Below are 20,748 nucleotides of genomic sequence, written 5' to 3'. Positions count from 1 at the left end.
AACTAGTATTACATTTAGCTGCAGTACCACTTGGTTATTACTTTACCTGTTTTGGTGGGATTTTTCTGCAAAGCATACTACTTTACTTCCCAAGGATCTTCTTATTCCAGTTTGTTATATATTTATGTGGTCAGTGTTGTTTCCTATTATAGAGCACTATATCAAACTTTATTTATTATAGAGACCTTCATAACTTTTAGTTTTTAATATGAGGTTTTTTGTTCAGAAAAATTGATAAACTGAAATCTGAATCCCATTAAAGCAATAAAAATAATTGCATTTACTCTATTTTGACTGCTGTGTGTGAATTTTTTTAGTTGTTACCTTGATTTTCCTAACTTTAAAATTCTTGCAGCTTTTTCTGTGATTCTTAGAGTTATGCCTTTAGAGATAGGCAGAAGTGATATGACCTGAGACTGTAATCTGTGCAAGATCATGCAACTGAAAAAATAACTACTTTTTAAAGTATGGTAATCTTTTCTGTGCAAAAGTTACATGAAATATTTAGTATCATACTGCTGTGCATTTCACATGTATTGTATTTTATCACTTTCAAAAATAGCTGTAGTACTGAATCTCTGGTATTTCCATTACTCATTCTCACAGGTGCTTACGAAGGAATTTTATAGTCTTCAGTCTTCTAGTGAAACACGCATTATTGAGCTTCAAACACAGAATTCTGAGTTTCAAGCAAGACTAGATACTTATGAAAAACTTGAAAAAGAGCTCGATGAGATAATATTGCAGACAGCAGAAAGTAAGTTCTGTCACGAGTTACACTGTCTGGAGGTGTTTCTGGCATTATGACAAGAGTTCTTTTTTTCTCGTGGCACTTGGAAAGTCATACAGTGCCTGTCATTCTCCTTCCTTATGCCTGACAAGTAAAAGACAGTAATTATTTTGATGGAAAATATTAATGACAGGTTTCTAAATGTATCTGTAAATGTGTATCAAACATCCATATGTCTAAGTTTGTGTTTATTAAAAATCATCTCGGTATTCCGTCATTTCTCTTTTCCCTATTCTGATAATCCATTATAATTGGATATGGTTTTTAGGATTCTGATATTATTTATTTTAAATATCAGGAAACCCTCTTTCTTGACAGACAAATATAGGTTTCATAATACATGATTAATGTGAATCTTTTGATTAATTGGAAGGGGGGAAAGATTCTTCCATGTGTTGTATTCATAATAATTGGACATTAGGTAGTTGTTTGTTGCAGCTCAGTCTGTGTTGATTACTAAACAACAGATTAAGTTCATACCTGATTAGTCTTGAAAATTTTTGTCTCTGATTGGCAAGAATAAAAATGTTCTCAAACACAGCAAAATTTCTGTAAAACCTCTATTGGTTTGATTCTCAGCCTAAATGAGTCCACAAAGCAAGTAATTTCTAATTTGAAACTCTTACTCTAATCTTGAAGTCTTTTAACCTGTTGTAAATAGAGTACGATTCTAAACTAGAATAGAGTAATATTCTAAACCCATTCAGCTACCTTCTTATCCTTTTCTCTTTCTTTACTCCTCAAATAATAGTCACAATGTATAATGTGTTCCAGGTAGAAGATTATTTCGTAAGCTTTATATACAAGGAATAGTGTATATCAAAGTATGTATTACCAAGATGCAGTGATGTCAGGGTATTTTCAGTAAATAGACCACATAGTTTATTAATTTTATACACTCCAACTTGTACTTAGAATGGCCTGACTACCCAAAGGTTCCAGTCTGATCATAGGCACATTTGCTATATACATGTTTATATTTATTTGGTAACATGTTTTTGGAAGTGTATATAGAAACTTGCCTAAGGAGCATTTATGTATTAATAAAGAATTTTTGGATCTTACCTTCATTTTTTCCAAGGAGAAGATAGAGTTCAGAACACTGTTTTTTGTTCACACCGGTTTACATTTTCTTACGCATCTTACGATGGCATTAAAAGTTTTACAGAACTAAGTCATTCTTAACTTCTTTGTAAGCATCTATTTTAATTATAGTTTACAGTTTATGCTACAATATGACTTAAAGAAATAAAAGTTTCCAAATGAACTGTTCTCTAAAATATAATAACTTCATTTTCTGATTTCATTAGAGAAAAAAAGGTGTTACAGTTTAGTATTATTTCAATATACTCATTTAATAATGAACTTTCTATTATTATAGTGTACTTGATATAGAAAGTTAGAATTAATACTAATACTATTACTAAGACTAGTATCTGAGGAAAAGCAGAAGAAAAAATGTGGGTTTTTTTTTTAAAAAACACTTTGAAGACGGTTATACTTCCTCCTGTGTCTCAAATTGTGCCCTGATGTTTACATGTCAAAAATAGCTAAGGGTAGAAAAATAGTTGAAAGGAAATATAAGTATTTTCCAAATTGAATATATTATGGAAAAACTTCTGTCTGTCTTTTGGTGAATCTAATTTAGTCTAAGGCGTTGTGTGGAAGACAGTTTTAACTTTCTATGAATTTTAGCGATAATAAGGATTAATCTTCAGTCCTGTGGTCACTTCTTTATATTTAAATAGCATATAATATTTTTTTTTCCCTTGAGTCATAAAGCCTCCACTGTTTTACAATAAGTGGGGATGCCAGTGGGAGTTGGGTTCTCTGTACTTTTTAATAAGCTGTGTATTTGCACATGTGAGATGGCTTTTGTCATATAATATATAAATAATGCATATAATTATATATATAATATATAATAAATATATACACTTTTAAATTTTTCCTTTTGAAAATGTTCATGCGGAAGAGATCACTGTACTGAGAGTAACTCATTGTTATGCTTCACTTTTTTAATATTGAAGTGATATGAAACAGACTATTCAGGAAACTATCAAGAATTTATATACCCACTTCTTACAGCATCTAAGTGGTTTCCACATGAATAACAAAAGTAAACTTCCTTGGCATTTGTCTAGTCTTCCTTTTCAGCATAAAATCTTCACTCTAGCATTTTTTTGCTGTAGACTAGTTGTTTGATTTTTCTTGCTTCCATGCTTAGTATCTTCCCAAAAAAAAGGTTGAACCTATCTATATCCTCACAATGACACTTTTTTGATAAGTAGTGTAAAAAACTGTCTTTAATAAGTGTCCGCTAACTTGTAAAATGTACGTTTTCCATCACAAAGTCAGATGGAGAACCTGGAATGTCAGAAGAGAAGCACATACTGATACAGAATATTACCTTGACTTGATACCTACAACATTACAATTTTTTTTATGCTCATTTTCATGTTCTGACATTTACTGGACACTTCTGACAGATATGAATTTACAGGACAGGATCTCACTGTTTTTCTGCAACATGCAACACTGAATTTGTAATCAAAAAGAAGACTAAATTATTTTTTTACGTTTTCCTGAACCATAAGTGTTTAACAGCACTGGAGAGTTCCCTGTCATATTTAAAACAGCCCTGAAGTTTTGGTGCATTTGTAGTGACACATTAGTAAACTTTTCCTGTCATAATTACTGCAATTTCTGTATTGTTTTTCAGGTAACTAGATATGTGACTTACCATAAGTGCTCTACTAGAGGCTTTTCTCTTTCTAAAATGTGTTTTAAGAATCCTTTTTTAAAATAGCATTAAAAGGGTATTAGGCAAGTGAGGGCACAAGCTATAGCATTGTGCAAGTTGTTGAGTAGTAAAGGTATTTCTGATTTTGAGGTACTTGAGCATTAGAAAAGATGAGTCACATAGGACTCTTATGTCATTTCCTCAGTTTGTTTCTCCTGTTCCCAACTACTTGATTCATCAAAACTGTTGTGTGCTGTCTGGGCTGGTGTTCACTTGTGGTCTCTCCTTCTCTCCTGCCACTCCCCTTTTCTTATTGTCCCGCTTTACCCCTCTTCACTGTCCCAGCTCTCCGCCCCTGCCTTTAACTCACACACACACTTCTTTTTCTTTTTTTTCTTCATTTTTTTCTTTTCTGGCCCACTTCATCTTACAGGAGAAAGGAAACCTGAATTTCACAAGCTGAAGTATGAAAATCTGTACACATTTTAATCTTGCTGCAATTGGGATTTCTTTTCAAAGCAATTATAATGTGTTTAAATTCCTTAGAAATACATTTTAAAAAATCAATCATCTATGGAGGCAGAGATTATTTTTTTATATTTTTATTTTGCATAAACATAAGAATCTCCTTGTCCTTCTCTGAAGATGTTTATGACATTTGTTTTCCTCTAGTGTGGTGAAATTTCCGATCACCAGCAACATCAGATGTGTCCCTTCTGGTCCCATGGACTTAGTTATGTCCTGTCACCTTAAACACTTCCTAATTTTATCTTCCTCTACATCCTCATATATGCACAGAAAATTAATTCTTTAGAAAAAAAATTTAAACTAGAGTCTAATCCTCTACTGAATTGAACTTATACCACTAGTATGTGTTTTGTGACCATGCCAATAGCATGAATATTCAAAGCCTCTTAACTCTTTTCCTTTTCTTTCTTATTGCATGTCTTATGTTAATCATAAAAATAAAAAGTGTTGTAAGGAATTAAAGTATGGCACTGTATTAATGTTATTTGTGAACAAAATTGTTCTGTTTAAGTCCAGAAGGTTATACCAACTGAAAATTTAGCTTCTAGAAAAATGTTTTTGCACGTGTAGAGTTATGAATAGAATTGCTGAGAAGTTTATTGGTTCTGGCACTGCTTTTCAACAGTACCTTTTGGCAATTTTTTGCAGTGGAAGATGAAGTTGAAGCTGAAAGGGTTCTCTTCTCATATGGATATGGTGCTAATGTTCCTACAACAGCCAAAAGACGACTAAAGCAAAGGTAAAGAAAAGTACCTCCTGAATTTACTTATTCAAGATAAACTAAGTGAAGATAAGTGCATTATGTTTTCTCTTGGAATCCATCCAGTTTGATTAATAAGGAGGTTTTTTAAATATGTAAGTATATGGGAATAGATTGAGGACTAGGATCTGTTAATGTGGTTGATGCATGTGAATGGGCATATACATGTTTTTGAAAGTCTTTTTAAGATCTCTTTTCATTGACTTTCAGAAGGGTTAATTTTAATTGTATAAAACTAGGCAGCTGTAAAAACAGGTTAGTTGCATTCTTTACTTTTATATAATAGGAAATATATTACTAATACCCTAAAGGTTATTGTATTTAATTGTAAGAAAAACACGTATGTCAGGAAATTAGGAAAGACAAGTTTTCAGAGCATCACTGTTTCATCTTTATGAATACAGGATCTGATTCCACTTACGTTTTTTCAGTTTGCTCTGATTTAGCCAATTCGATAATTTGATCAATAGATTAAAATGACATGTAGGTGAATAACATACCTCTTGATCATACTAATTTTTTAATAATAAATTTATATTATGCATTGCTTTTGAGAAATAATAGTGACATTTGAATGACTCATTGAGAACCTGTGTGTTGTGGCTATGACTCACCTCTCCCAGGCAACTAGCAACAGGACAAGAGGAAATTACCTCAAGCTATGCCATGGGAGGTTCAGGTTGGACAATTTCTCCATGGAAAGGGTTGTTGAGCATTGGAACAGACTGCCCAGGAAGGTGGTGGAGTCACCAAGGGTTCAAGAAATGACTGGATGTGATACTTCGTGCCATGATCTAGTTGACAATGTGGTGTTCAGTCATAGGTTGGACTCAGTCTTGGGGGTCTTTTCCAACTTTATTGATTCTATGAAAGTGGATTTATTCATAATACTTTTAAACTGTGACCAAAGCAAAACCTTTGCTGTTGTTCAAAATTAGGATAGTGGTTCTCTTAGGATGAGGCTTATTCCATGAGATCCAAGCGTGCCTACAATTGCTCAAGTGCAAGAAAGTCAGCTGCATAATTGTACTAGTGGTAGATTTTGACCAAAATGAGAAGCTCCACCATAATTGGTGGGCGAACCAAGAAGAGTGTGAAGACAAAGTGAACATAAACAATAGATCCACAGTGTACATTTCCATCATTCAGAGGCTTTAATAGAATGTTTTGTAATTTATAGCTGTTTTTTTACTGCAAGTATTATTTAATTGGTTTTGTCTTCTCAATCCTCACCTTCTCCATGACAAAGAGTATTTAATGTCAAAAGTTACTAATGAGAATTAAGGGCATATTTTCATATGTTCATATTTTCAGTAAAGATTTATGGGCCACCTACTATTTCTTCTGCCATATATATTTTTTTTTCAAATGTTGTCGATATGATTGTCAATCAGATTAGACCTATTGTGCACCAAGTTACATATTGCTGACTAACATAAAATATTTTATGTAGTATTTAAATTAGGCATGGCTTTATTTGCTCTTTTAAGCCTCTTCATGTTGTTTCCTTGTAAGATTTCTCTTTATTCTGCATAAAAATGAAGAAGAAAAGAACAGGGGTGTGGGAGTGTGAAAAAAAACTCCATAACCCTGTTGTAGGTCTGATTTAGGAGACTGTTGAGAGTCCTATAGCATCATTTTTTAAAAGTTCAGTTTCTTCCTCCTTTTAATAGTTCGGGAATTTTTCTGAGTTTCAGACTATATCCTTGTTTTTCACCACCTTATTAGATTCAGTTTAGATTATTTACATATATAAGAATTCTGCTAAATCACCGTTGAGTGCTGAATCTGATGATCAATAGGCCAGGATTTCAGATATGCTTGGAAGACACTTTCTGAGCTTAGAAGTGGCTCTTTCATTCAGAATGTCATTGTTCCAAAAGGCATTGACTAATAAAGCTTATTTAATCCTTCATAATGGTGTTGAAGACTTCATAGACTTTATCTTTTAAAATTAAAAAAAAAAGGTAAAAGTCTGTATATGGTTTACCTGCTGTTTTGATTCAAGAAAAACTATGATGCAGAAAATGTGTGTGATGCCTTTGGCTCCCAGAGTTTTTAAAGACTGTGACACAAGATTCTATGTTTAGAGCCATTAAAGAAACACAGGTAAGTTTTATGCTCTCTAGGATTGTTCTGGGGTCCACTACCTCTTCTTTTATCCTGATATATGAGATCCTAAATGAAGGGCTGTTTTAAGTTCACATCATGCACTTCAGTCTCTGAAACTTTGTAAAAAACCCACGTTTTCAAGTGTAGGGCATTGTGGGTTTTGTACTTCTTTGCCTACTTGCCAGTAACAACTATTTCATTACTTTGGACATAGGCACTATATACCCATAGTACTAAACTAAACATCCTTGGGAACACTCTGAAGCATCAAGACCAAATGGCCCGTAGTAGCCCATTTCCATAAAACTAAATCCTCTTTGTGGGTTAAACCACACGTGAATGACGCATTGGCAGTGATTTGGTTGCCCTTGCTAACTTCTCAGCCATGCCTAGGAACTGCTTGGGAGAGTGTAAATGAGAAAACGCAGAATACTACCAGAATGACTCTAGTGGTTTGCTAACAATAAATTATCACATTCTCGAGCACTGCATAATTTTCTAGTATAGTTGTAATAAAGGTATCCTGAATAAGATGTCTTTGCCCTTTGTCCCTTTGCTTTACATTAAAACTAGTCCAAAAATGTATCAATGAGTATACTTGAAAGACGTATTCAGATCAAGTTCACTGAATAACTGTAGCTGGGAAAAATATGATGGGCTGCATTCCTAAAGTTGCCATGAGAAGGTATCCAAGTTTTCCCTTACACTCTAATAGCTCTTAGTCAAAGAAGTGGTTAATTTCTTTTCTGTGCTAGATGAAATCTTCACACATATCTCATATCTCCTAAATAGAAATCTAAATAACTAGTTAGGAGAATTAACTTCTTTTTTTCTCAGTTACTGTTCACACAACCTAATGCTCCTTGCAGGAGCAACTGAGAGAACCAACCTTATGGTAAAAACTATTGAAAATTGCAGGTAATTCCTCTCACAGTAGGCAAAAGTAAAAGATTTATGCATGAAAGGGTAGGTTTATAACACAGATGAAAAATATTAAGACTTCTTTCAAATCTAAAAGTGTATTCCATTTTACTGAGGAGGAGGCAGAGATTATGACTGGCCAAATTTTCAGAGAAACTTTATGCGCTCAACTAGCTTTATACACTGTAAGCCTCAGCTTAAGGGTAAATATAATCTCCCTGTCAGTCTGCTTTAGACCACTTATCCTCTCATAGATTCGGTGTTATGGTCAGGAACTGGTTGTGGAGTTAGTCAAAAACGCTCTGGATGCAATCCCATGTTCTGGGATGACCCTGCTTGGGCAGGGAGGTTGGACCAGGTGACCCACTGTGGTTCCTGCCATATACTTCTGTGATACTGTGATTAATAATAGTTTGGAAGACTAGGTTAGATGTCTGGAAGTAGACTCTGCAATTGCATATTGAATCTTCCCAATACTGCCTATGGATCTGTGCTGTTAAATGGATGATAAACTCTTGATTTTGGACATGAAGTGTACAAGAGATTGAGGATCTTATTTTTAACTAGATTGTTAAAGTATCTCAATAATCATTTCTCTTCAAGGTAATTTGTGACTGTACATAAGAGTTTATTTTTAAAAAATGGTAGTAACGTTTAATTATTTAGCATATTAAATGTCAGGCAAACCAATTTTGCCTGTTTTGAAAATGATAAAATACTACATTTTTCAGTGTTCCGCTACATAATGTATATTGGTGTGTATTTTTTTAAACTATTATTTAATGAGAAGCCTATTACAATGATGCTGTAAAGTTGCTAAAAAGTAAATACTCATAATTAGATGAAGCATTTTGACAGTACTGCTGCAACTGTGCAGTACTGGAAAAATTCTATAGGTAACTACTTTGTATAAAATATTACAATTGGCATAACTGTGGGAATTCTATTTCAGTGCTGTTAGATTTTGTAATATTTTCATTGTTTTTCTAAATTTGACCATGCAACCTGTTTAACTATGTAGTTGATGTGTATTAGTATTTAAGCATTGGTGAGAAATTAAGGCAATGAACTTCTGCAGTATAAATGTGAGGATTTGTTTTGCCTATTGTGGAAAAAATTCAACTTGAGATTGATTTTTATTGGTACAGTGTTCACTTGGCAAGAAGATTACTGCAACTAGAAAAGCAAAACTCATTGCTTGTAAAAGATCTGGAACATCAGAAGGAACAAGTAACACAGATTTCACAAGAGGTAAATTACTGCTACACAAAAATTCGTATCAGTAGAAACTATAAACATTGCAGAGCAGCTGTTCATAAAATGAAATATTTTCTAAACAGTGTTTATCATCTATTTGATGTAAAAAAATGGCCTCATAATTAACCAAAACTCTATGATAAAAGTTTTCAAACAAGTTTTTATTGTATTTTGAAACTAATGTTAAAAGAGGGATTACTTTACAGGCTAAACAAGAATGTGAGGCAGAGAGAGAGTGATTTGATTTCTGAACAGAAGACCAGCTAACCAGACTAGTTCGCTCTGTTTGATACTTAATTGTTCAGTGAATACATTGTTACTTTTTATACAACTCTTCTCTTAAATCACTTCTGAAGACATTTCTGTAAATCCTTTTCTACAATTGTTCAGTTTTTGAGTCTTAGTTACAATGAATTTAATTTCATGGTCTTTTAAAATTCTGTATATAATACATGAAATTATGTATTACTTCGACATGAACAAACACAAAGCAAAACTCAGCTTGAAATGTCCTAGAATTAGGACAAACTAATTTTATGAAGTATTTTTAAGACTGTCTTTTAACTTTCTCTTAGGAACCAAAGAGCAACTATGTTTTCTATTAGATATTGCCACAGTATGGAATTCAATTTCAGGAATGTGGTTTAACAGTTTGATTTTTAAAGCCATGGTAGTTACAAATTAGGATTACTACATCCAAGTACTCCACTGTGCAAATACGTGAATTTTCTACATATTTTTAAAGTATTAATTTTGTGTATTTTATATGTATATATATGATTATGTATAGTATTTTAATGAAAGGTACATGAACAGTGAAGTCTTTGGTTTTTTTTTTTAACCAATACTATAATTTGTTGTGTATTCTTCTTAAGTATAAAATAGTAATTTGTATTTGACTGAAACATATTCTTTCAAACCTTTAATTGCAGACATCAGGAAATTGGTGAATCTATTGCTATGCTTGGTATTCTTCCCTATCACTGTTCTTTATCTTAAATCTTTCTGGGTTTCACTCCAATACATTTCTTACCCACATTAGGTTTATATTTGCTTCTAGATCACTGATGAAAGGTTCAGTACCAGTAATCTTAGTTCGAATTCCGGCAAAATTCCACTAGAACGTCTTCACCTCATTTTTATTCTGTCATTAAATTCTTGATTTTTGTCATATAATTTTATAGTTTCGGTCCGAATGTAATCCAGTACAAAGTTAAACATTTTGCAGATAGCTAGTGCACAGTCTACTAACATCAAACTCTTATGTGTAAATAAAACCTTTTAAGACCTGCTTTCAGTTAAACTCATGTCTGGCATTCAGGTCTGAACACTTCAGCAGATTTATTTTTTTCTTTTTTTTAATTTTGCATATGATTATAGATAATTTATTTGATAAGAATTACTTATGCCATACTGCATGCCATCTTTCCAGATGTGCACAGGGAGTTTGCACTTGCGAACACAGTGGAGTGGAAAATAGTCTATCATTCTCATGTTTCACAAGCTGATCATCTGACGTGTTTTCAAACATATGGCAAAAAATTCTATTGAAAATGTCTGTGTTTTCATCAGCATTGTAATACAGTTTTACTGTATCTCTGCCATATTGGTTTGTACAGTTTCTAGAATTTTTTGTTCCCATTTTTTTTGTCTGCTAGTATCAATTTTCCCCTTGAAGTTGTTGCTTCTGTGGTGAATTTCCTGCATTTCATATTTTATGCTGATTACTATCTATTATCTTTTTTATATAGTTAAAGATCTTAAACTTGTGTTTCCTGTCTTTAAATCATTCCCTGAGCCAAGATAGATTTTTACTCCAAGCTGTTGTAACTTTCTTGATTTCTTCTTTTTTTTTAATAACAGAAGAGAGATCCTGTAAACTACAGCATGCTTAAGTAGCCCATTATTATCCTTTCAATTGAGAGTTTGTTCAGTCATTTGGAAGAAATCTAGAACATGGATAAAATGTTGATGCAGAAGTGATTGTGTAAGCTTTTGGGTTTGAATTTGGATTAAATACTGCTATTTCAGTGAAGTATACAACTGTGTTTTATTAGCTTTTTCAAGGAGGATGGAAAAGAAAAATAATTCAATAACTAAAATGGATTCTCTTTCTAAAACTCTGCTTTTGGTCTTTCCTTGAAACAATTGCTGTTGAGCTTTATAGAAAGAAATCATATTGATCCTGTGGAAAAGTTCAGAAAGAAGAGAATACCAAGAAGAAAATACTGACTTTTCCATGTTTTCATTCATTTTAAGGAAGTCTAATATACTGTACTTACTTGAAAGTTGGAACCCTATGGAAAAGCTCATCTACTGAAAAAAACTTGTCAGTCTTCTGTTAGTCCTATTATAGTCCTATATATTAACTGCAAGATCCTATCTATTTTGATGGTTTGATGCAGCATTAGAAAAGAATTTTCCCTTAAAGTCCTCTTTCAGGTGCTTTATATAACAGTAACCTGCAATGTTAAAGTAGGTATTGAGACTTTCTTTCTACTACAGAAGGTTTGTTGACCATGCATAGGACAAACAGAATAAAGGAATTCTCGTGACGTGATCCAAGAAAGATCCTCAGCTACTGATAATCCACTTATTGCCTCTGAAACTCACTTTGTTACTCTCAGTTTAAGTAAGTGGAAGCCTATATATCAGCTTCTGCAAAGTAGTGATCTGTAAGTTCTACATCTGGAGTCCAGTCTAAATTTTGGAATTAGTTCACCTCACAGAGATTTGAACAACAGTGCCAGAACAGATGGATAGAGTCCCTTTTGTCTAGAAGGCTAGTATGGTCTTTGGGTAACTTAAAAAGCAACTAGCAAGTTAATATACAGAAAAAAATGGTACTTCAAATGAAGCAATTGACTAAGCTGAATAGTTGGCTTGCCACTGAATGCCTTTCTCGAGCCTTCAACTTGACATTGTATTTGTGCTTTCTCTTTTTTCATGACTTACATCTACTCCAGCTGCTGGAACTACTAAATCTTGTTGTGTGATCTTAATTCTGTACATAATTTAGTGAATGTTCTTATTATATTGCTCAAGATGCAGGCCATATCATGCAAGATTTTTAAATCTGGTCATCTTAATTTGTTCAGGAAAGGTTTATTTCCTACTTATGGGAATGACAGTTAATTTTTTCTAGTCTTTTAAGCATCTTGTTGGATTTTGCTATTCATATAGAATAATGGATTAGGAGAAAGGGATTTTTTTTTTCCATTTGTACTATCTTTTTATCTATATTCAATTTCTGAGCTGAAAATTCCATTGTAATAGTATAGTGTTTTTTAAAAGTCACCGGTCAATAACACCACAGACAGAGGTATTGACTATACTTATTTCTTTTTTAATCAATGGAAGCTGTTACATTAAAACTCTTGAAAATGAAGATTAGGGAAGGGTAGAGAGTAGCATGATTGCAGTGAAAAGAACAGAATAGAAAACTGAGGGGATAATACACTAATTAATTTGAAGGTGGTTTGTTTTCTTTTTTTTTTTTTTTGGTTTGCAACTGGTAAAAATCAATAATTAATAATAATTAATAATCAAATAATTATGCTTTATTAATTATAAAACTTATAGTAGTAATACCTTTTCTTTTGGCAGCTTGAGAGAGCAAATTCTTTGTTGAATCAAGCACAACAGCCATACAAATATCTCATTGAAACTGTGCAGCAGAGAGATTCTCAAATAAATCTGCAGAAAGAACATATTACACAACTTGAAAAAGATGTCAGGTAATTAAAATTACTATTTCTTTTTTTACTTTCTCTTGAACTGGAAGTTAAATTGCTTATGTCTTTATCATTAGAAAAAAATTGATGCCATTGACCACAAAGTGGGAGATGTTAACTCTTCATCATTGATGAACTCCAGTCTTTATGCTGCAACTCTAGCATCTGTGATTTCAGTCATAATGTCAGAAAAGGGGGTTTTAGGTTTGGAAAAGCAGCTATGATAGTCAGGTTTAAAGTGAATTTGGAGTTGAGAAGAGCTCCCATGAAGTAAAGGAAAATTCAGAAGAGGAAAAGGAAAGAATGACACACTAGGTGTATGAAAGTAAAAATAAAGAAATAAAATCAGAGAAAAATTATAGACTAGTCCACCAGCAAAGGGTATTTCAGGCATAAGTAGAGCTTATTCTATAGTGGAGGCTCTCTCATTTCCTGTTATATCTGTCTGTCAGAACTCTCTGACCACTGAGCAACTTCCCAGCGTCGTACAGTTTCAGATGATGGTAATAGGAAAATGTCTTTCATTATTCACATAGTAGTCCAAAAGTCTCTCAAAAGCTACAAAAGAAAGGAAGTAAATAGATGAGGTCATTTCTGAAAGTGTATGTGTCATGCTTTGAAATATGTAAGAACTTGAATGCCTTATTAACAGTGATTCTCTGGAGTTTATATGGCTTATTGCAAATAATCTGTATGCCCAGATATTCTTCTTAAATTTAGCCTACAAATTAAGGTACCTAAATTAGGGATTTAGGTCAACTTTCCTTAGTAATTCATAGTGGAAGTGACATCTCCAAAAAGCAATTCAGATATTAGATGGAGTGAGTAATTTCCTAGAGATGCCTGTTACTTTTACATTAACTGTAAAGGGAACTTTTTTCATGTTAAAGTACCTCAGGTTAAGGAAGAAAATGGATCTTCCCCACAGTGTGACCATTCATGGTAAACATACCAGCAGTATTCTTCTGTGGGGAGCTGGAGTGTGCTGATCACTAGTCTGTGTTCCTGTAAAGTGAAGTGTGGTCTAACAAAAAAATATTGTACCAAAAAAAAGTAACACTTACTTTGCACATTAAATATTTTGGTAAGAAGTTTTTTTCCTCTAGTTTCCAATATTCCTTGTAAACTAAAAACAGCTATTATTCCCCTAGCTGGCCTGGTTTCGTAGGCCAGTGAAATTCTTGGAAACAGTCTAATGTCTTAGGACTTTTGGTACAGTTTCTAGTCCCTAATTTTGTTCTTCATAACTTCATGTTTAAAACAAAGATCCTAAATTGCTGGTATTCCCCAGCACACAAGAGAAATAATAATCTCTTACAAGTTGATAATGTTGGTTCTTTGCTTTCCCGTAAGTGAGAGGAAGAAGGTTAGAGGAAGGGATTTCTAACCAGAGAACCATTACATTCAAACAATCTTTTGTCATGAGGATAACCTTTTGGAATCTACTGATGACAGTTTTAAATTAAAATATCCCTTAGGTTATTTCAGATTACTTTGGGGACGAGTCTAACTCCCAGCTATTCCAGAACTGAATCAGAATAGGATTTAAGTAAATTAATGATAATCCCCACCAAATATACGCCAAGGGAAGCTGTGCTGGATCAAAAGATTTAGCCCACTATTCCTATCCCTCTTAGTTTATTAAACAGCATTTTGTTGGTTTGTGTGTGGAATATTTTTGAGAGGATGAGTTCAGAGAATTAATGTTCCTCAAGGAGAGCCCTAAATTCTGCAGATAATGTTGGTGCTATTAGAAAAGCATTAGTGAAAACACTAAACATGTTTTATGAAGCCTGGTTTCTCTGTATTTCAGAGCTGAGAGAAAATTTTAGTATTTGTAAAACCATTAAAAAAATTTGTTCTTTCAACCATTACCTATAATTAATAGTTAATACTGCAATTCTGCAGCAGCCTCTCTAAGTTGAGGTTTAATTTGTGCTACAATTACACAAAGTACGGGGGGAGTTTAATTTTAAATACAATAAATGCACTAGTTGTATTTCTAAAAAGCAATTTCACAAGTACCAGCTAACAGAAAAATAGTGTTTGAACTCTTGTTTTCAGACAGATCTCTAAAAATACTAGTGATTTTTTTAAATATGTTTTTTTTTTAATCTTGTATTTGAGTACCAGACTCTGGATAAATCAATGTAATATTGATATGCTTGCACCCTCATAATCAAGAGCAAATACTTACTTTTACCCTTAGAGCTGCCCTTTGCTTGATCGTGATTTTCCTTCTTGTTTGTGTGCAGAATCTGTGGTGGAGGAATGTTCTTTTCATGTTGTGTTTTTATGTCATCTGCTCATCAAGAAACACGGCTCTGCATTATGTAAATCATGGATTCCCTAAGCAGAGCAGTCATAGCTGTGTTATCAGTGCCAGTGTTCTCTATCACATCTCACTTGAGTGTGGAGGGATCAGCAAGGACTAGTTTGCAAGTGAATTTACTTTTTTAGTCTTAATCCATAATTGGCTTCTGTACACAGTGATCATGGCCAATAATCTTTTTAGAACTCCTGGGGTGATTAGATTCCAGCAGATTTCCAAGGATGATGAGTCAGTACTTTCTTGCAACTTTATAAATGTTTTGCAGTAACCTGCAATAATTTGTATTTTCATGTCTATTGAGAAGTTTGTTGGTTGCTACTGGATGTGAGCTTGATTCTGTGATGAAATAGACCATCCTGTTGAAATCAGATCAAGAGGAAGGTAATTATGAGGAAGGCTATCTATGACTGAAATCTCATTTTGGATGTTCTTGGGCGATATCTTTACCAATTTTTCACAAAATGACCTAAAGTCACTTATGTGGTCCCTTAACAAGCAGCAGATGTGTTCAGGATTCTCCACACTCATAATTCTATTTAAGTGTCATTTCTGACAGCAGTTATTTCTGCAAGAGGAATGGGACAGATTCAGGCAGATCATTTTGATATAATATTTTTGAGAAGTCCTGTAGATCCATCTAAGTTTCTTTTCAACATGGTCTTCAAAGTTCACTTCCATCAGAGCAGCTTACATGCCTTCATCCTTAAGTGTCATTACCTCTAGAGCTAAGGCTATCTTTCAGACCCTCCATATCAAAATGTCTTCCTCACTTGGAAGAACTGTTCAAATAGTGCACAAGGTTGCTTGTGTCAGTAGCTCTCAAACTGAATCACAGAATGGTTTGGATTGGAAGGAACCTCTAAAGTTCATCTAGTTCCACCCCTCTGCCGTGGGTAAGGACATCTTCCACTTAGACCAGATTGGCCAAAGCCCCATCCAACTTCTCATTGAAAGGAAAGGAGTAGTCAAAATACTTACCAGGCAGAATTAATGTCTTAAAGTAGTATATTCTACCAGAACTGGAGATACTTTAGTGGCTTGCTGAGAAGTGTGTCTGTTCTGGACATCTTTCACACAAATCTGTGGGTTTTGAGCCGTACCTTCACTAGGAGCTGCAAGAGCTGTTGTGATTGGGGAAGTGCTTAGCTGAGCAACCGTCATTGCTGTTAGTTATTTGCATGAACAACTTGGGGACCCATTGCCAGGTTATTAAAGGTGTGGTGATGTCAGTGCTTAGATTCTTTGTGTAGGTACAAGTGTATTACCACTCGAAGATAAAAGGAGAGGTTGTTTAGGGGTAATGGAAGCTCTGTTAGGTGTTGCCCACACCTAATGTTCACTACCACTCTCATTCCCATATCCTTAGAATTCTGCCAGACAGGCCACGGGCTGTGCTGGCATTTGGCCTTGAAGAGAACTTGGATGGCTCTGGAAGCAGAACACTTGAGCACTGAGCCAATGTACCTGCATATATGTTTCAAATACAAAACCTCTGGCCTTGAGTGACAGAGCATCTGCAGGGTGAATTTATAGGTGGTCCACATATCTCAAAATATTCTGTTAAGTAACTTTTTATTTATGTTAGACCACATAGCACTCTCGTTAATAAAAGTAAATAGCTATGGTTAATAAGAGTAGTGCTATATGTGAGGATGACTCCTTGTTACTATAAAGAAATCTCTCTAGCATGCAGTTCTTTAGTCAGAAATTAAAATAACACATTTAGCATTCCTTTTGAAAAGAAATGCTTGTAACTGTCGTGCTGTGGGAAAACAAATCTCTGAATTTCATTCTTATGTATGTAGTGAAGTAATTGTAGTTTTAGTACATAATTTTCTGCTAAAAACATCTAGGTTTATAAATAACTGGAGACATTAAACAGGACTTCATTCATAAAGAGAGGATATTTATTTTAAATGCAGTTACTTAAATTTCTCAGTACCAGTGGCTGGTTTTAAAAGAGGTTCACTTTCCCAAAAGCACTCCTCAAAAGCCTTAACTGTGTGGCAAATCTAGAAGCCACATAAGGATTTTGCTCACTAAGAAGCTTTGTACTGAAATGTTCCTTACCTAAACATTTTGGGTTCTCTAATTGCCATCCAAACATAAAACTTGGCATACAGTGTTAGATAAGTTTTTCCCATCACAGAATGGCAATGAGCTTTTTAAGAGAATATTGCCATTCTGTGAAATAGGCATCATTTATTCCAATGCTACTTCAGTTTACCTGAGAAATGGTCCAAGCAAAATTTGTAGAAATACGTCATTTTCTCTACATTTTCTGACCTGTAACACAACTTTTAAAAAAGTTGCTTGAATTTATTTTTTTTAACAATTTGAAAAAATAATTTCAATTCAGACACTTCGTGGATATTTTTTAAATAATTTTTTTTAACCCTCCTGGAGGATTCCAATTAAAATCATTAAGCACTACTCTCCTAAATCCATTTAAAAATCTGAGCCGTGGTCATTTGCCTGCACAATGAGAGAGCAGTAATTTGTCATATATTCTTTCTTCTAAAGAACTTTCATTTGCAAAATTTTTATACCTCTCTTTCTAACTATGTGACTTAAAAACAAAATTTGACTTAGATAAATAATTAACCGTCTGCTCCAAACTATTCATCTGTAATGGGCAGAGAAGGTGTAGCTTCACTATATGGCTATATTATGTATTCCATTTCATGTACAAAACCTTCATGTATACTATTTGTGTTTGATTTTTTCGATGGTAATATTTGTATCTGAATACAAAATGCAAAAAAATGATTCGAGATTGGGTTATTCAACTTCATGCCATTAGGGGAAATTAACAGAAAGGCACAGTCTTTATTTCTTACAGCATTTGGAGTACACAGGTCACTGAAAAAGAAACCTACTCTTTTTTCAAACTGAATAGAAGTAATAATAAAACCCAGTAATGTATTAAACCATGTTTATTTAGTCTGTTCGGTGTTCAGAATATCTAATAATAGAAGCTTCTGAACAGGATAGTAGCTAGTATATTTAAACTTAAGCATGAAGATTACTTAATTGCCCAAATTGAAAAGGGTTTATAAGTCTGAAGCTAGGAAATGTTAGTATTCTCCAGAAAAATTGTGTAACCTAAAAATGTCTTACTTAAAATATCCAAGCTACTTTGACTTTAGATCCTGAGTGAAGCAAAACAAAACAAAACAAGACAGTGGTTGCTATGAGCAATGTGTATGTATATGACAAGTATTTTGTGGTAAGCCCTGCATTCCTAGTACCTGGATTCATACCTGGCTAAGCTTTAAAAGCATGATGGAATGAAACTGAATATTCTCCCAGGCATTTCAGTTTCTTCTGTAAAAGCACATAGAAAAAAACAGGGGTTGCACTCCTTTTCAGTTAGTGCTCCAACCTGGACTTTTGGGGCTACAATTACAGCCCCTACATCTCACAAAGGGCACCTTCTCCACATGCAGAGTGAGGGCAATCAGTGACCAGGACTGTGGAGCACAGCATGGTCTACACTTGGTAAAGAAGATCCTGTCTCTTCAGATCAAAGGTATATCCCTTGAGCTCCAATGTGAGAAGCTGCTTTGTCTAGACTCATAGATTGTGGTTTCAGAATCACAACAAGGCAGTTAAGGCCCTCCGTCACTGAATGGAGCACTCTTATCCTTGCCTTCAGCTGTGGATCTTCACTCTATGTGGTAAATCCAGTTGTTTTGGTGACCCATGTGAAAAATATCCATTAAAAAGACTCCAGCTTCCATCCAGATCAGTGAAATGGCCTAATTAACGTGGTCACAAATTTTGCAGTGCCAACACAAAGAGTAGGTTACCAGAATGTGGTAAGGGAGAGATTATCTTTCAACAACAGTTTTCACTTAGGCATCTGAAACTAATTGTAAAGCTGCTCTCTGATTTCTTACACTGCCAGTTAAAACTGGATCAGGTTAAACTACTCTTTGATGGAAGTGTAAGGTAGTTTAAAGTTAGAACCTCTTTGCTGATGTCCTAGATGCTGGTTCAGAATATTTTCAAAACAGGGACTGAAATGGTCAGTCTCCTTCCCAAAACAGAACTTTTGAAGGTATTTCTGCTCTGCATACTCATTACAGGTGTGAATATATTATCATTCTGTCTGGTAACTGCTTTCTTGCTCTGTTAAATGTGTATAAGCCTCTCTAGCAGTATTCTTTCAGAAGTACAGGATTTATTCTCTTCTATCTGCAATGATGAAAAAGCATAAGTATTGCAAAACTACTAAATCTAAAGTCTGCACATGCTTTGGTAATTCTATATTAATATGTATGACAGAAAACACATCAAGTGCTACTGAATAATATAGAGTCTATGTCCTATATTTGACTATAAACAAAGAAATTTAGAACTGGTTCACATGGATCAGTCATGTCATATCATTTCAGAAGGTATAAGTAGAGTAGGTTCTGTTCTGTAGGTGAAATCGAACCTTGAACGTGAACTTCTGGTTAAGTCATAAACAGTGATGTTTTTGCTTATGCAGTACACTACTAAAGTCATTGAAAAACTTTTATTATTGCTTCTCTAGTAATTTTGCCAGCCTATAGAAGTATTAATGTTCTTAGGAAATACAGAAATCCATGACAAAGTGACATACCAGTAAATTACAACACATGAACCCAGGAAAAAAAAAAAATAGTACAGCAATTTCATCATGATTAAAAATGTGACAGAAAAAAAAAACACTTGAAAATATTAAAATATCTTTATAACTTTTCATAAATGTTACTGCTTTCCTTTTAAATAGCTGAAACAGTTAGCAATTTGGCAAAAGCATACATTTTTTTTCTGAGAATTAATGAATGCCTAGAAGGAATTGACACTCTAATTTACAATACAGGGCTTGCAAGGAACTGCCAAAAAATCTCTGGGGCAAAGGATGATGCTCCTTATTTGAAAAAAGCGGATGGTACATGGCAAATTAAAGATTGATTTATTTTGTTGATCATTTCTGGATCAAATACTGGAAATATTAAATAATCTGTGTTTGCAACATATGTAATTGCTCCACTCCATTTATAAAATTTAAATACATTTGCTTTTGAACTCCTGACCTGTATATTCAGTATTACATATTTGGACTCCGCATGCAGAATTGCATTTTTCATAGTTGTTGATTTATGTTACGGTTTATATTGTACAACCTATTTATTTAAGTCATGCTAATGGCATATATAACATTGGTCTTCCAAGAAAATCTTTGTGGCTGTTTTAGCAAACTAGATTATATGTGGTGTTATGCATGCATTAGTCTGAAGTTTATTGTTAGAAACTCATGTTGGGGCTAAGTATGAAAATACATTTAATTATAGTGGAACTGCTGTCTGGAATCACAATATGTATGCTAAACATTTCAAATGTTCATATTCTATAACTACAAAACCAAAGAACAATTAGAGTTAAACTTGACATTGTGCTACTAAAGCATGCCTTCATGCTAAAACAGTTTTCATACTTGGTTCATAGGACAAACTTGATCCCATGCATTATCTTAGAATAAAAAGTAAAAAATAGCAGAAATACATTTACAATTTTCACAGAAACTACACAGCTAAA

General features: G+C 33.8%; 1 protein-coding gene across 3 annotated transcripts in view; it reads left to right on the top strand.

Moving 5' to 3' along the window:
* PIBF1 (progesterone immunomodulatory binding factor 1) overlaps positions 1-20,748 on the top strand; it is a 106,721-nt gene that overhangs the window by 63,490 nt on the left and 22,483 nt on the right. For all 3 annotated transcript variants that reach the window (XM_027882965.1, XM_027882964.1, XM_027882966.1), the window contains 4 exons: positions 607-757; positions 4,710-4,800; positions 9,003-9,105; positions 12,718-12,848. In XM_027882965.1, the coding sequence (XP_027738766.1) occupies positions 607-757; positions 4,710-4,800; positions 9,003-9,105; positions 12,718-12,848 (476 nt within the window). The remainder of the gene's footprint in view (positions 1-606; positions 758-4,709; positions 4,801-9,002; positions 9,106-12,717; positions 12,849-20,748) is intronic.

The sequence above is a fragment of the Empidonax traillii genome, unplaced genomic scaffold, assembly GCF_003031625.1.
Source record: "Empidonax traillii isolate 1590-97213 ecotype Southwest subspecies unplaced genomic scaffold, ASM303162v1 scaffold115:size2055165, whole genome shotgun sequence".
Taxonomy (NCBI): domain Eukaryota; kingdom Metazoa; phylum Chordata; class Aves; order Passeriformes; family Tyrannidae; genus Empidonax; species Empidonax traillii.
The sequence above is the reverse complement of the archived record's forward strand: the minus strand, read 5'-3'. Positions and strand labels throughout refer to the sequence as shown.